Source organism: Plasmodium cynomolgi, chromosome 9, assembly GCF_000321355.1.
Source record: "Plasmodium cynomolgi strain B DNA, chromosome 9, whole genome shotgun sequence".
NCBI classification, from domain to species: Eukaryota; Apicomplexa; class Aconoidasida; order Haemosporida; family Plasmodiidae; genus Plasmodium; species Plasmodium cynomolgi.
Genome location: NC_020402.1, coordinates 1360907 through 1374346, shown reverse-complemented (window position 1 = coordinate 1374346; position 13440 = coordinate 1360907). Strand labels below are relative to the sequence as shown.

At 41.2% G+C, this 13440-nt stretch overlaps 4 protein-coding genes across 4 annotated transcripts; 3 read left to right on the top strand and 1 right to left on the bottom strand.

Annotated features, from left to right (window-relative positions):
* Nucleotides 1–1659: 1659 nt before the first annotated feature.
* Nucleotides 1660–2886, top strand: PCYB_094110 (hypothetical protein; the record flags this gene model as incomplete). The annotated part of the gene is made up of 1 exon (XM_004222526.1): nt 1660–2886. A coding segment is annotated over one exon (1227 nt), but the record flags the coding sequence as incomplete, so codon positions are not given.
* Nucleotides 2887–3943: 1057 nt separating this feature from the next.
* PCYB_094100 (hypothetical protein) lies at nt 3944–7176 on the top strand (the record flags this gene model as incomplete). Its single annotated transcript, XM_004222525.1, has 2 exons — nt 3944–3991; nt 4216–7176. 2 exons carry the CDS (start codon nt 3944–3946, stop codon nt 7174–7176), a joined length of 3009 nt encoding a protein of 1002 aa, XP_004222573.1.
* Nucleotides 7177–9659: 2483 nt separating this feature from the next.
* PCYB_094090 (protein phosphatase 2C domain containing protein) lies at nt 9660–12377 on the top strand (the record flags this gene model as incomplete). Its single annotated transcript, XM_004222524.1, has 3 exons — nt 9660–10234; nt 10321–10507; nt 10683–12377. The coding sequence occupies 3 exons, from the start codon at nt 9660–9662 to the stop codon at nt 12375–12377; spliced, it is 2457 nt and encodes an 818-aa protein (XP_004222572.1).
* Nucleotides 12378–13235: 858 nt separating this feature from the next.
* On the bottom strand, nt 13236–13298 carry PCYB_094085 (PQ loop repeat family protein; the record flags this gene model as incomplete). Its single annotated transcript, XM_004222523.1, has 1 exon — nt 13236–13298. A coding segment is annotated over one exon (63 nt), but the record flags the coding sequence as incomplete, so codon positions are not given.
* Nucleotides 13299–13440: the final 142 nt, after the last annotated feature.

Below are 13440 nucleotides of genomic sequence, written 5' to 3'. Positions count from 1 at the left end.
AAAGAAAAAAAAAAAAAAAAAAAAAAAAAAAAAAAAAAAAAAACGAACTAGCCATTTTGCCAGTAAAATGAGAAGAGCTCAACCAACCTGTGCACATGTGTACATCATGGCGACAACTTTTTTCATCAAACTTTTGTTTCTTCTACATCGTGATGTTATCTTTATTTTATTGCTTATTCTTTTTAGTTTTTAAAATTTTGTTTCCATTTTAACCACGTCACATTGGATAATTCGCATTTTTTTAAAAACTCCCATCTTGGAAGAGTAACCCTTTCGTTTTCCCCTCGCGGCTATGAAGAGATACACGCGCAGAAATTGGCGCAAGATCGGACGTCCACACGAATGGGTGGGTGTGCCTATGCACACTTTGCAATCATTGCCTGCGCTTAAAGGCCCCCCCCTCTGCGTAGCAAAAAATTATCTGAACAACCTCACCGGTGAAAGAAAAAAGAGAAAAAAAAAAAAACTGGCTTAACTTCTTTATCAAAAGGTGCAATTCCGATAGTGCTTGCCACATCCTTTCCGCCCTGCGTCCCACTGTTGGCAAACGCGTACCACCCGCAGCATTGTTTAAGGGCAGCGAAATGGAAGAGGGCGCATACCGACGTGTTGACTATGCAGCCACGTACGCCCAGGCGACTAGGCAAAGGTACCTTAAAGAACTTCCCTTGCTTTGCGCAAATTTTTTCCACTCTGTATGTAATATGTATATACACAATGCATGGCATACGAACCATGCGTAACATGCGTAACATTCGCGACATTCGCATACCTACGCTCACATTTATGAGGAGGAAAAATATCAAGTGCACGCGCTGCGGCTGCGTAACCCAAAGGTGACGCCAAGGGATGTCATAAAAACATCTTCGCGCAGCAAATCGAATGAGAGGTCATTCGAAGTTTTTAAGCACGCCACAAATATGGTGAGTATATATGCCGGCAAACGTTCGCAAATTGGCAACATTTTGTAGCTTACGCGGCTTCGTTGCCATTTTGGAACTCTCACGTTGATCGCCATAGCTTTACAAAAAAATGGAAAGGCATGCAAGTGGAGCAGTGTAAATATTTTCCCCAAAAAAAAAAAAAAAATGCGCGAGGGGTGGTTTATACTTACATAAGAACACTTGCGCACAGGTAAATACGTACTTACATAATATGCATATGTTTGTCCCCTCCTCAAGGGAGCGAAAGGTAAGAATTTACCTGCAAGCCAACCAAAGATAAAAATTTACCTGCAAGTCAGCGAAAGGTAAGGATTTACCCACAAGGCCTTTTCGCCCCGCCCCTTTTTTGCGCAAAAAGAAGCATTTTCACAAAATGCGATGAACGTTTCTACCTTTCCAAAGAGGAGGTACAAAATTGACACATATATTTCAACTGAGTACACCGTGTTGGGGCTTTACAAACCACGCGAGGTGCGGGGAAGCCGCAGAAAGAAAAGGGAGCAACTGGAACGGAGAGAGGAAGACCTATACAACACACAAGCGTGAAGAGCGTAAAACGAGCACTACGCGAACGAAAGTGAACAGAACCGATCCAAACTGACCAAACCGATAGCTGGCAAACCTGCTGTGCGAATGATTAACGCGATACACGCAGGACGGAGGGGTTGCGCAACAGACCACACCGCTTAACCGGCGCCGCGCGCCCACCCTCAGAATGAAGGGAACGTACGTCGCGCCGACAAACACAGACATAGAACCTAAGAAGCACGAGTACGCACTTGTAGGCGTAAGAATCCTGTCAGTAATTGCAACCGTAACGTATGTCCTACTTTTTAACATCCTAACGACCAACTTGTTAACATTGGGGGAGGAAGAAAAGGAAAATTATGGCATAAAAGAAGAGGAAAAAAACATCCTCAAGGATGATAAAATTTTTATGAATTATTACAAAGCATTTAACATAATCAACATTGTATGTGGCTCCTTTCTAATCCTTCTCAATTTGTTGAAAATATTTTCAAGTTTTCGAGTAAAATGTTTTTGCATAAAATTATTTAGCTGCAAGAAATACATAAGGTTGATCAGCCTCCATTTGGACATATTATTTATATGTACCATTTTTCTGCAAAACTTGGAAAATCGAACTTTTTTCTGTAACATCGAGAATTATATGTACTGGTTTGAAAGCTACAATAATAAAAAGGATTTGTTTTTCAACGCAGGAAGTAATTTATGTAACATACATAACTATGCGTTTGTATTTCCATCAGTTTTTATATTCCTATCGATGATTGAGTTTATAACCTTGTACTTGAATACAGACAGAGCCTTTCGAAAAAAATTTTGCCTATTCTATATGAAACTGTTTTCGGCGTATCTATACCTAGCACTGTTTTATATATTTTTAAAAACAAAATCCTTTTTTAAAAAAATTCTGTTATCATATAATATTTACGATTTGGACAATATTAGTGACACTGTTAAGATAATTATTTATTCAACTCAGAAACATAAGAATTATTATTTACAGCTGCTCATCGTGAGCACCATAATTTCGGCGATCATGTTTTCCCTGTTGAGCTATTACGATTTGTATGGAATTTTAAGATCGTGCAAATTTTCCCTCCTCGTTAGCATTTTAACAAATGCCTGCACATTAATTTTTGTAGTTAGCCAAGTATTATATTCCAGCTACCTACTTGAAGGAAACCTTTTCTTCTGCTCTTATGAGGAATACTTACAGATGACTCAGATCCAGAATGGCCAAACGGCTACGACTTCCATTGCTCCTTCCAACACGACCGAGACCAAGTGGTTCTGCAACTTGAATTGGTTTTTGTACGTCTACTTATCAAATAACTTTGTCTGTTTGTTGACCTTCATTGCGGACCTCATGCTCTCCGCCTACATGGTCTTTTCCACCAAGTACGCCTCGAAGGCGGTGTGAGCATATAGCATCAAACGCCTTGGCGCTGTTCATAGAGTAGTACCTCTTATCTCCGTTAGTAGCAACCGCCTTAGCGTACCACTTCACGCGTATTTTTTCTCACCTGTCCATCCTTTTTTTTTTTGTTCCACATGCATCCTTCCCCCCAGCTGCGTCATACATTCATGCGTTTACAATTTTTAGTATTTTTTTTTTTTTGAGGGGGGTGAGTGGGTAACACCGAGGTGTTTCTCCCATTTACGCTGAATGCATACGACAATTCACCCGCCCCTTTTGATTTCATTTGTCAAATATATAAAATTAGTAACCGATGATGCAGGGTTCCAACCGACCCATTTTTTCCTTATTCATGTTGTGTTGTCATTTGGTGAAAAGTTTTTTTACACAACTTTACGTGTTTACTATTTTGAAAAAGGTTTAAGAATTAAAAAAAAAAAAATTTTAAAATTTATCGAACGTGTCACTTTGCGTAAATGCTGCACCATAGCTGCTCATACCGTTCGTGTAAAATTGGAACAAATGGGTTGGGAGAGGAGGCTACTTCTTCCGCTATGATTTTGGCGTCCTGTCCCGTTTTTTGTCTTACCTTTTAACCGTTAAGCATCTCCACAGAAGGAATCAAATCGAGGCAAACAAATTGCATTTCAAAAGGCAAATGGAATAACGGGGCGTTATTTACTCAAATCGATGCTCATCCAACGAAGAGAATCTCAAAAAGGAAACCACTACGCGTCGCCCACCCGCGGGGAAGGTTTACAAAACGCAGGTTGAAAAGGGAGTACACGTAGTTTGAAACAATGCATAGTGTAAAAAAAAAAAAAAATGCGCTCGCCGAGTGAATATGTCTACGTCACCTCACCCCCGTAGTCACAAATGTGAGAAGGAAGAAATCGTAATTTTATCATAACTCATCAGTTCGTGAAATTTTCGATAGCACACACTTGTTGTGCAACGGGAATTTTTTACCTGAACGTTCATATTTTTTTTTTTTTTTTTTTTAATTACTTTTTCCTTCGCATTATAATCCCATAAGAATAAACCTCCCACGAACATGGGACAAGGACAGGGGAAAAATCGGCTTATCGTTCACGGAACGAATGTAAGGTATTGTAAATGTGGGCGCAGCTTGGAAGGTCACGTGTTCCCCTTTTACACACGCACGTATGTATGAGATTGGAAGTACCACAGTGTGTCCAAATGGCTATGTTTGAGCAGGAGCATCTCCTAAGCACATAAACATAGCAGCGGAGCAGTGGCCAAAACCCCCCAATTGAACTTTGCGCACAGTCCCGCATTTATCAACGTCGCCCCCCTCCTTTGCAGGAATTCTTAATAGAAAAGAAACAGAAATTTTCTCTGATTAACATAAAAAATTCTGCACACATTAAGGACATATACAACGGGCCAAATAACCTAATAATTATATACGAAAATGACGACTTTGAAATTGTGGGGTTAAATAATTATGGGCAGCTGGGTCTGGGCGATAAAACGAATAGAATCAAATTGACGATGAACCCAATTTTGTCCAAACAGAAAGTACGAAAGGTGTCATGTGGGTATGAACACATCATTGCCTTAATGTGTAACCACAACGTTTTTGTGTGGGGAAATAATAAGTATGGCCAATTAGGCATCGGAAATACCACGGATGAGATTTCTATGCCACTGCTCATTTACTTTCAAGAAAAAGTCATAGACATTGCGTGTGGCAAAAATCACTCCCTTTTTTTAACCGAATGTGAAGATGGAAATGGCGAGGGTCACTTGGGTGCATCCAAGGTGAACGTGAGGGAAGAAGGGGGGACATCCCCCTGCATGATGAAGGGGAAAAAGGAAGTGGGGTCTGGCTGCCTCAACGGACTTGACATAAATATTAATGATGGGGACGTGGGCAGCAGCCACGACGAGGAGGGGGAAGAAGAGGGGGAAGAAGAGGGCGACGATGATGTTGCGGATGAAAGTGCGAACTACTGCGACGATTCCCGTGATGACTCCCGTGATGACTCCCGTGATGACCGCCCCAACGGCCACATCCTCGCCTGCGGCTGCGGGGCAGACGGAAAACTGGGCTTCAAACGTGAGGAAAACGTGTACTTCCCCAAAAAAATCGAATTAAAAAAAAAAATCAAAATTACTAGCATATACTCCAGCTACAACCATAACGCCCTTCTAACGAGCAAAGGGAGGTTATACACCTGGGGAGGTAACCAAAATGGCGAGTTGGGCATAAAAAGCAACAAGTCAAGTTACAAAATTAAAAAAATTGATATACCCCAAAACGACACAGTAGTGAAGGTATCCCTGGGGAAATTATACTCAGCCTGTTTAACGAAAAATCATATTTTTTACGTCTGGGGAAATAACATTCGGGGAATTAAAAAAATGAGCAACATGGCCAATGTGCACATCAGACATTTCTCATGCAATGACGATAATATTATCATATTGACAGAAAATGAAAAGTTGTTTTTATTTGATTCATTCAAAAAGGTGCAATGTATGAATAAACTCCTGAATACAAAATTGGCCCATGATAAGAAAGGAAGCAATAATTTTATTAAGTACAACTATGTGGGAAATGGACGCAACTATTTATATGCCTACATTAGTATGGGCACGAAAGATGATGTTAACGTCAAGAATGACCACTTTATTGTGGGAGCAAAGTGTGAGGACCGCCATTTGATGGAGCGTGCGACAAGTACAACTATTAACTTGGAAGAAAAGAAAATATCCTCCCCGATGGAACATGAAGCAAAGTCGGGACAGGTTGAAATGACGGGATCTCTCTCTTGTCAGATTCATGCGAACGAAGGTATGGATCTTGTGGATTCTCTGGGGAATGGAACCACTCAAGATGGAGCATCTTTTTCAGGAGCAGGAGGAGGAACAAAAATGGGAAATACAGATGATTATGCTGTGCGGACAAAAAAGGAACTTGAAAAGGTCGAAAGGTACGAAGGTGGGGGGAGGGATGAAAAGCGCGAAAGGTACGAAAGCGGGGGGAGGGGTGAAAAGCGCGAAAGGTACGAAGGTGGAGGGAGGGATGAAAAGCGCGATGGAGTAGGAGCGAGGCAAATTGGAGTAGAAGAAAACACATTTTCCAGAGAAAGCAATGCAAAGGACGAATTGGGGAAAAAACAAATTACAGAAGAAGAGGCATGTGCCGATTTGCCTCTTCTTGAAGTTAATAAGGACAGGCACCCCTTAAGAACATTCAGCAAATTTAGGAAAAGTAAAAACAAGGTGAGACAAAACGATTCATATTTTCAGGGAACGCGCGAACGGGGGCAAAAAAGGGCAAACAAGAACAGCACTACTAAGGGTGATAATATGCACCATAATGTACGCGATAGTAAGAGGGACAAAAAAAAAGAAGCGAAACGCAGCAACGGTGTAGAAGATCACCTCATCCAAAACGTAAGATATATGAAGGCAAATTCGATAAACAAGGAAGATGTTACAATGGGGGGGGACTTCATACTAAAGCACACCGAGCACATCATTAACAGGAACAGGCATGGTTTAGATTACCTATCACTTTGCGGCGAACTGGAGTTACACAGGGATAGTGTTGGCCACAAAAAAGGACAGAGTGCACAAAGGGGAAATAAACCTGGCGGTAAATACGGAGGAGGGGGACACCCCATGTCCACTATTGGGGAAGATCAATACGCCCAGCTAAATATCGTCCTACTGCAGGAACTAACGAAACAGAAAAAAATAAACATCGTTTATTGTCACCTGCTAAATAGGCTCCAGAGGGAGCTAAACCAATTGAGGGAAGAAAAAAAAAATTTTAAGAAGAAAATTTCGAATCTGCAAAAATTTGCAAATTTAAAGCGAAATGTAGCCCCAGATGAAGGGCAGGATAATGAAGGCGTTATTTTCCATTCGTGCTTAGAAGGGGGGGCGAAAAAAGGTGCTTGTGCCGCTTCGTGTAATGGTTGTGATGGGGGGGGAAATTACGTGCATTTGGGGGGTGCACATAATGATGACTTGGCGGACTGCGGCAATGGTGACGATGGAGGCAACCACGACCGCCGCTACGACCGCCGCTACGACCGCCCCTATGACCACTGCCATGACAACGGAAATAACGGGGGCACCTTTTCGCTAAACCAATCTGCGCACCTAATAAATTTCACAAGCGAAAACGCGCCGGGGGTCCCAAATAACTTGCAGATTTTGGACGAAGTAGCCCCCGATTTGTTCCTCAAAGGGAAAGAGGACCATAATGATAAACTGAACAATATCCCAATTTTTTTTTTGCATAGTTAGAAGGAGCAGGGGCGTTATTCTCTCGCTTTCCTATTTCCTTTGTACATTTTAACACTCAAGTGGGAGGATGAGCAAACGTTTTGTCATCGCATGGCACGTTAAAAATGCGCTGTACATATATGCAGGAAGGAATATACGCCAGAAGACTGTACATAAATAATATGAGCGCATAAGGAGGTACTACGTACGCAGGTACCATTTGCATAAAGCATATATACATATGCGCCGCTACCACTCCATCAAATAGGCACCTCCTTTATTTCAACAAAAAAGAGCGTCATTTCATTGTGGGTAAAATAAGTTGGGCCCCCCCTCCCCATTTCCCCCTTTGTAAAGCTGCATTTTTGAGTAGCCTGCTTTATTTCCCTTTCGCGCATCCGCGCAGTATGCAGTATATGCAGAACGTGTAGGGGAACGAACACATATCTACTCACAAAGAGCCGCGGATTTACATGATCGCACAAGTATATGCTTCTTCTTTTTTTTTTTATGCCTCTCAAAATGTTGTACAACGAATAATGCCCCTTTTTTCCTTCCGTTTGCGCCAATTGACAGTAAACCCACGATAGGAGGATTTGCTCACTGTAGAAATGTTTTTTTCCCCTCTAAGTGATGAAGCGGCGGGAAAAAAAAAACGCTCTGCATGTGGGCGTGGTACATGTACGAATGTACATATTGTACGCAACATATATGTAAATATATATACCTACACGCATATGTACGCATTTTGCGCGCGTTTATTTATACTTCTCTGTTTATGCCCAATTTATCTCTCTCAAAGAAACATACAACGTATTTGCTCCTTATCTAAGCGATACATGACGCTTCCACGTATGCATATATATATATATATATATATATGTTCGTATTATATATATATTATATATTTTTTTTTTTTGCGTGGATGAAAATACTTGAGATACTTTGCATTTTTTTTTTTTTGTTTGAGCCGCCTCTCAAATTATCGTTGCAAATATTTTTTCGTGCATTTTTTTTTTTTTTAACGCAAATTTTAAAAGTTCAAAAAATTATAAAACTTTTGCTTTTATATGCAAATGTTATATTTATATATATATAATATAGATAATACTCTACGTATACATATTTTTATTTGCAAAAATAACTCACCAAATTTTGCTTCTTTTGGTCGAGTAGTATTATTATTAGCTTTCGCTTTGCATCGCATCGCATTCGTTTGCTTTACTTTGCATTGCTTTGATTTGCATCGCTTTATTTGCATCGCTTTATTTACATCGCTTTATTTTCATCGCTTTATTTTCATCGCTTTATTTGCATTGCTTTATTTGCATTGCTTTATTTGCATTGCTTTATTTGCATTGCTTTACTTTACTTCTCCTTGTTATTTTAAATAAATTGGTTCAAACGGCCGACCCAACAAAAAAGGAAAACCGTTCGCTCGCCTTCGCTGCGTAGTAAAAATTTTGTTTACATAACAAAATTGATTCTGTTTACCCACGCTTTTTCAGAAGCAAAGAAACGCCACGTACGACGTATGCGTTATCCACGTATGTATTTTATTAGTAGATAAAATTCCATATTACATAAACGTAGTAATTGTATCAGGAACAGTTTGCTGTCATTTTATTTTTATTTTAACCTTCATTGTACGTATATAACATATGCGAATATGTATACAACTTCACCAATCGTGAAACTTACATGTACTACTGTTTTCCCCTCCCCTTGCTAGCTTTGCATGAACGCGTTTACAACGCCTTGGCGAGTATTTTCCACAGCCACGTACGGCGGGCAACGCGGCAACTCGTGCACATGTACTATATGCACATATGTGCGTACAAGCGCATTTGCATATACATAAACGTTACCCACTCGCTGGTGCTTCCTATTTTTGGGAAAACCCCCCTCTGCGCACGTTTTTCAAAAGATAGTGCACGCAGGACGACCGCTTCCACTCTCGAGCAGCGTGCCCCCCGCCGAGCGAAGTTTTGTTTACGCAAAATTTTACATGTGCGGTGACCATTGGGCATCCTTTTTTTGCATTATTCGTGCGATTTCCCATCCCGCTACCGCGCTGCATCGTGTATGCATCTGGCGTATGCATCCCCCTCGCATCATTTTTGCTTGCTCTGCTTTTTTCCCGCTACTTTTATATATATTTTATTTTTTTTTTACACCCCTTCGCTGCGCGCATGAAAATGCACCCAAGTACATTTCGCCACTGTGAGTTTAACGGGAACATTTATTACTCGTAAGAGTGATACATCTTTTTTTTTTTTTTTCGTTTCCTCCCCAAATTGACCGCATCCATTTGAAAGGAGCGAGGAGGAAAGGACGAGGGAAAGAGAAAGGAAAGAAAAAAAAAAAACGTACAAACGTGCGCACGCGTAAACGTAACCCCATATACACACGCATAAGTCTTCCCAACGTGCAATCCGCCAAACGAACCAAGACGTGCGCCCGTACGCCCCCAATCCAAATGATGGTAACGAAGGATGCCGAAAATGAAAGTTAACACTTTAAGTAACATTTTTAACCTGTACGAGAAGGCCGCGCCGAAGAAAAAATGGCCCCTTCTGTTGACACTGATCACCCTGCTGGCCGCGGCATCAGGCCGTGTAAATGGATCCGCATTTAATTTCCCAAAAGAGTCAGTAATAAATGAACATAACAGTTTTGATCCTCCCCAAGATGAATTTATTTACCCCGAGAATGATCCTTATGAAGACAGTGGCTATGGATTGGGTGGAATGAAATTAAAATTTGAACTTCTCGATGAAATGAACAACGCCTTTTTTATGAAGAATAGCAAAAAAATTAATATGATTCAATTTCCTGCCAATAATCCAATACAGGATAGATGTTTTGTTTACGAAATTGATATGAGTAATGACGTGTTAGAACCTATTGGTAGTTTCCAAAGGATAAAAGACAAAGAGGATAAGCATTTTATTAAAGCCTTTGAAAAGAGTGCAATTAAATATGTGAACGATATTGACTTTCCCTCCGGCCATAATTATTATGCACATATGAGCAACACGGCCATAGAAAGAGGCAAAGGAAAAAGCACAAAGAAGGGGTTAGATAGGGGAGGACCTCATGGATCTTCTGTCTTAGGACCATCACCCCCCTGGGATTCAACAGTGCTAATGCCTACTCCCGTAGGTGGGTCCACAGTGAGATCACCATCCATGGGACCACCAATGGGTCGTCCATTGGGTTCGTCAATGGGTCTTCCAATGGGTTCATCATTGGGTCCTTCAATGGGGCCACCAATGGGTCCTTCAATGGGACCACCAATGGGGCAACCGATGGGTCCTTCAATGGGGCAACCATTGGGGCAACCATTGGGGTATGGAGGCCGAATGCCCATGAGGGGAGCACCGGGCTCACCAATGGGGTATGGAGGCCGAATGCCCATGGGAGGAGCACCCGGATCACCAGTTGGGCCATCCGTAAGAATGCCTATGTCAGCTAATAACTCCGCCAAAGCTGGACCCTCAGTGCAAACACCCACGACCACTCAGACGACACAATCTTTCGCGGAAACAAAGGCAACCGAAAAAACTGTAGATCCAACAACTGATTCGATGGATACGGATGATGGAGAGAGCTTAACAGAGGAAGCGGTCGAACCGATGGATGTGGATCCTGAAGTAAACGTACCAGAGGAAGAGTTGGTGACGATGGATGTGGATGCTGGAGAGAACTTAACAGAGGAAGCATTGGAGCCGATGGATGTGGATGCTGGAGAGAACTTAACAGAGGAAACAGCAGAAAAGGTGTCAGATGAGACAACCCCCGATGTGACAGACGAGGCAACCGAGAGCACCTTCGACGAAGTGATCGAAAATGTGGAACTTCCAGCAGGGGAAAATGCAGAAGATGCAGCGGTGGAAAGTGCAGAAGATGCAGCGATGGAAAGTGCAGGAGAAGTAGCTGCGGAGAGTGCAGGAGACGTAGCTGCGGAGAGTGCAGAAGAAGTAGCTGCGGAGAGTGCAGAAGCACCAGTCGCAGAAGATGCCGCAACAGAGGCATCCCCGTCGACCACAGAAGCTGCTAACACGGAAGCCCAAACAGGAGAAGGTAGCAACACAGAAAACGCTGCTGATGAAAGCGGAAAAACTACTGATGAGGAGGCCCCAATGGACACTGAAGAAGCCATTGCAGGTCCATCGACAATGGAACCAAGCGATTTCCTAAACAGACAAGAAATATCGAATAACGTATTTGAAAGGTATAGCCAATACTATGACGAAATGAAAGCCTTTAATGAGTCATTCCTATTCGCCGCAGTGATAGATGGTCATGGAGGAGAAGTAATCGCAGACATAGTGAAGAGATGGCTAGGATTCTACGTGAAGAAGCAATTAATGGAAAAGTTAAGAAATAATGATCACCAAATTTTGACCCCAAGTGATATAGTAGCAAGTCTGGAGGAAGCCCATATTCAACTAGACAATGACATTTTAAAAAAAGCAAAAGAATTTTTTTTTAAGGGAAATGCCAAGTACACAAGAAATGGTTCCTGCTCAATCAGTCTCCTCATGGATAAAAATTATTACTATGTTAGCAATATAGGAGATTCCAAAGGATTGTTAATAAAAAAAGATTCCATTGTTAGGTTAAATAATATACAAAATGCTGGTGAATTAACGGAAAGAATGAGATTAGTTCAGGAACATCCAAACGAAGTAGATGTAGTTATGTGTAAAAGGTCATCAAAAAATGGAAGTTCGAAACCGTTAGGAATCTTTAGCCTAACTGAACAACATTCCCAATTTCAGATGTTTGATGTTGGACGTTGTTATGTGAAAGGACGATTACAATGCACAAGAAGTTTTGGAGATTTTTATTTGAAGCATAAAATTTTTGCATTTGATTATAGAAAAAATAAATTCCTCGTTAAGGAGCCACACTCCTTTCCCTACATCTCAGCCATTCCTGAAGTACTTAAAATAAGGAGAAGTCAAGATGATGAATTCGTTCTGTTGGTATCCGATGGAATTTCGGATCACTTAAGTGACAAAGAAATATACGACATCGTGAAACAGTACAGCTATTCTGTGAAGAAAATGTCCAGAATTCTCATTCAGACTGTCTTAATAAAGGCCGCCATGCACGTGAATGTCTCCGCCAAGGAGATGTTGACTATGGTGCCCCCCGATAGGAGAAGAAAGCTCTTCGACGACATGTCGGTGGTTGTCATTAAGTTGAACTGAAGAAGGGAAGAAGGGAAGAAGTGAGGAAGTGAAGAAGTGAGAAAGTGAAGTAGCGAAGGAGCGAAGGAGCGAAGGAACGAGAGAGAGAGTCACCGAGAACGAGTAATTGACGAAACCCTGGAACGGGGGATCGAAGCAACCAAACCTCTGCACAACCGAGGAGGCTACTGCCATGATAAGCTTTAAAACGCCCCCCTCCCCTTGTGTGTTTTGTCCTGTGAGATTTGTTTTTCAGACATAATATTTGTGATTAAAATTCGTACTTTAAAATACACACACACATGGAGTTTTTTATTTTCATTTTTTTCTTTTCAAAATGCGAAAAGTACACATTTACGCAATATTTATATCCTGCGCGCAAGCACAAAAAAAATGTATATATTTTTTATATATGTACGTGTACGCATATGCATGCACAGACGCATATGTGTCGTTATTTTATAAGCCCATACTTTTTGTTATTTTTAATGTGATTTTTTGAGCTTTTAATAAATTTTAAGATTTCTTTATTTTTTTTTTTTTTTTTTTTTGTTTGTTCCATTCTTTCATTCAAACTGATGTAAACTTGTAAGAATATACACCATTATTAAATTTTAATACCTGTATTGTGAAAAAAGCATTCTACCTCGTTTAGTCCCATCAGTGGAATACAACCCAACCTGCTTCGCCGCTTTTTTTTTTTTCATTTCTGTGCCTGCGTCGACCGGAACGGGCACAATTTGCACAGCCCGACGCGTCAAAGGGGCTCACCCTCTCTTGGGATCAAAGGAACAAAAAAAAAGGGGGACAAAACACGTTGCTCACTTTATTTTGCAACATTGTAACATTTTTAAATATGTAGGTGGAAATAACAACCACTCATAATTGCTTTTTCTTGTCCCTTTTCGCCGTTAAGCTTGTGTTATTCCAGTAGTGGTCTATCTGTACGTGGGGGGAACGTCGGCAGGATAGGGTGGCAAAAGAAAACACCTCTTTGGGGGAGGGAGGAATTGCTTTCCTTTTGGCGATTTACCTGACACAAAATGGTCAAATTTGAGGAGGAGTTTAATCCACAGCTGACCCG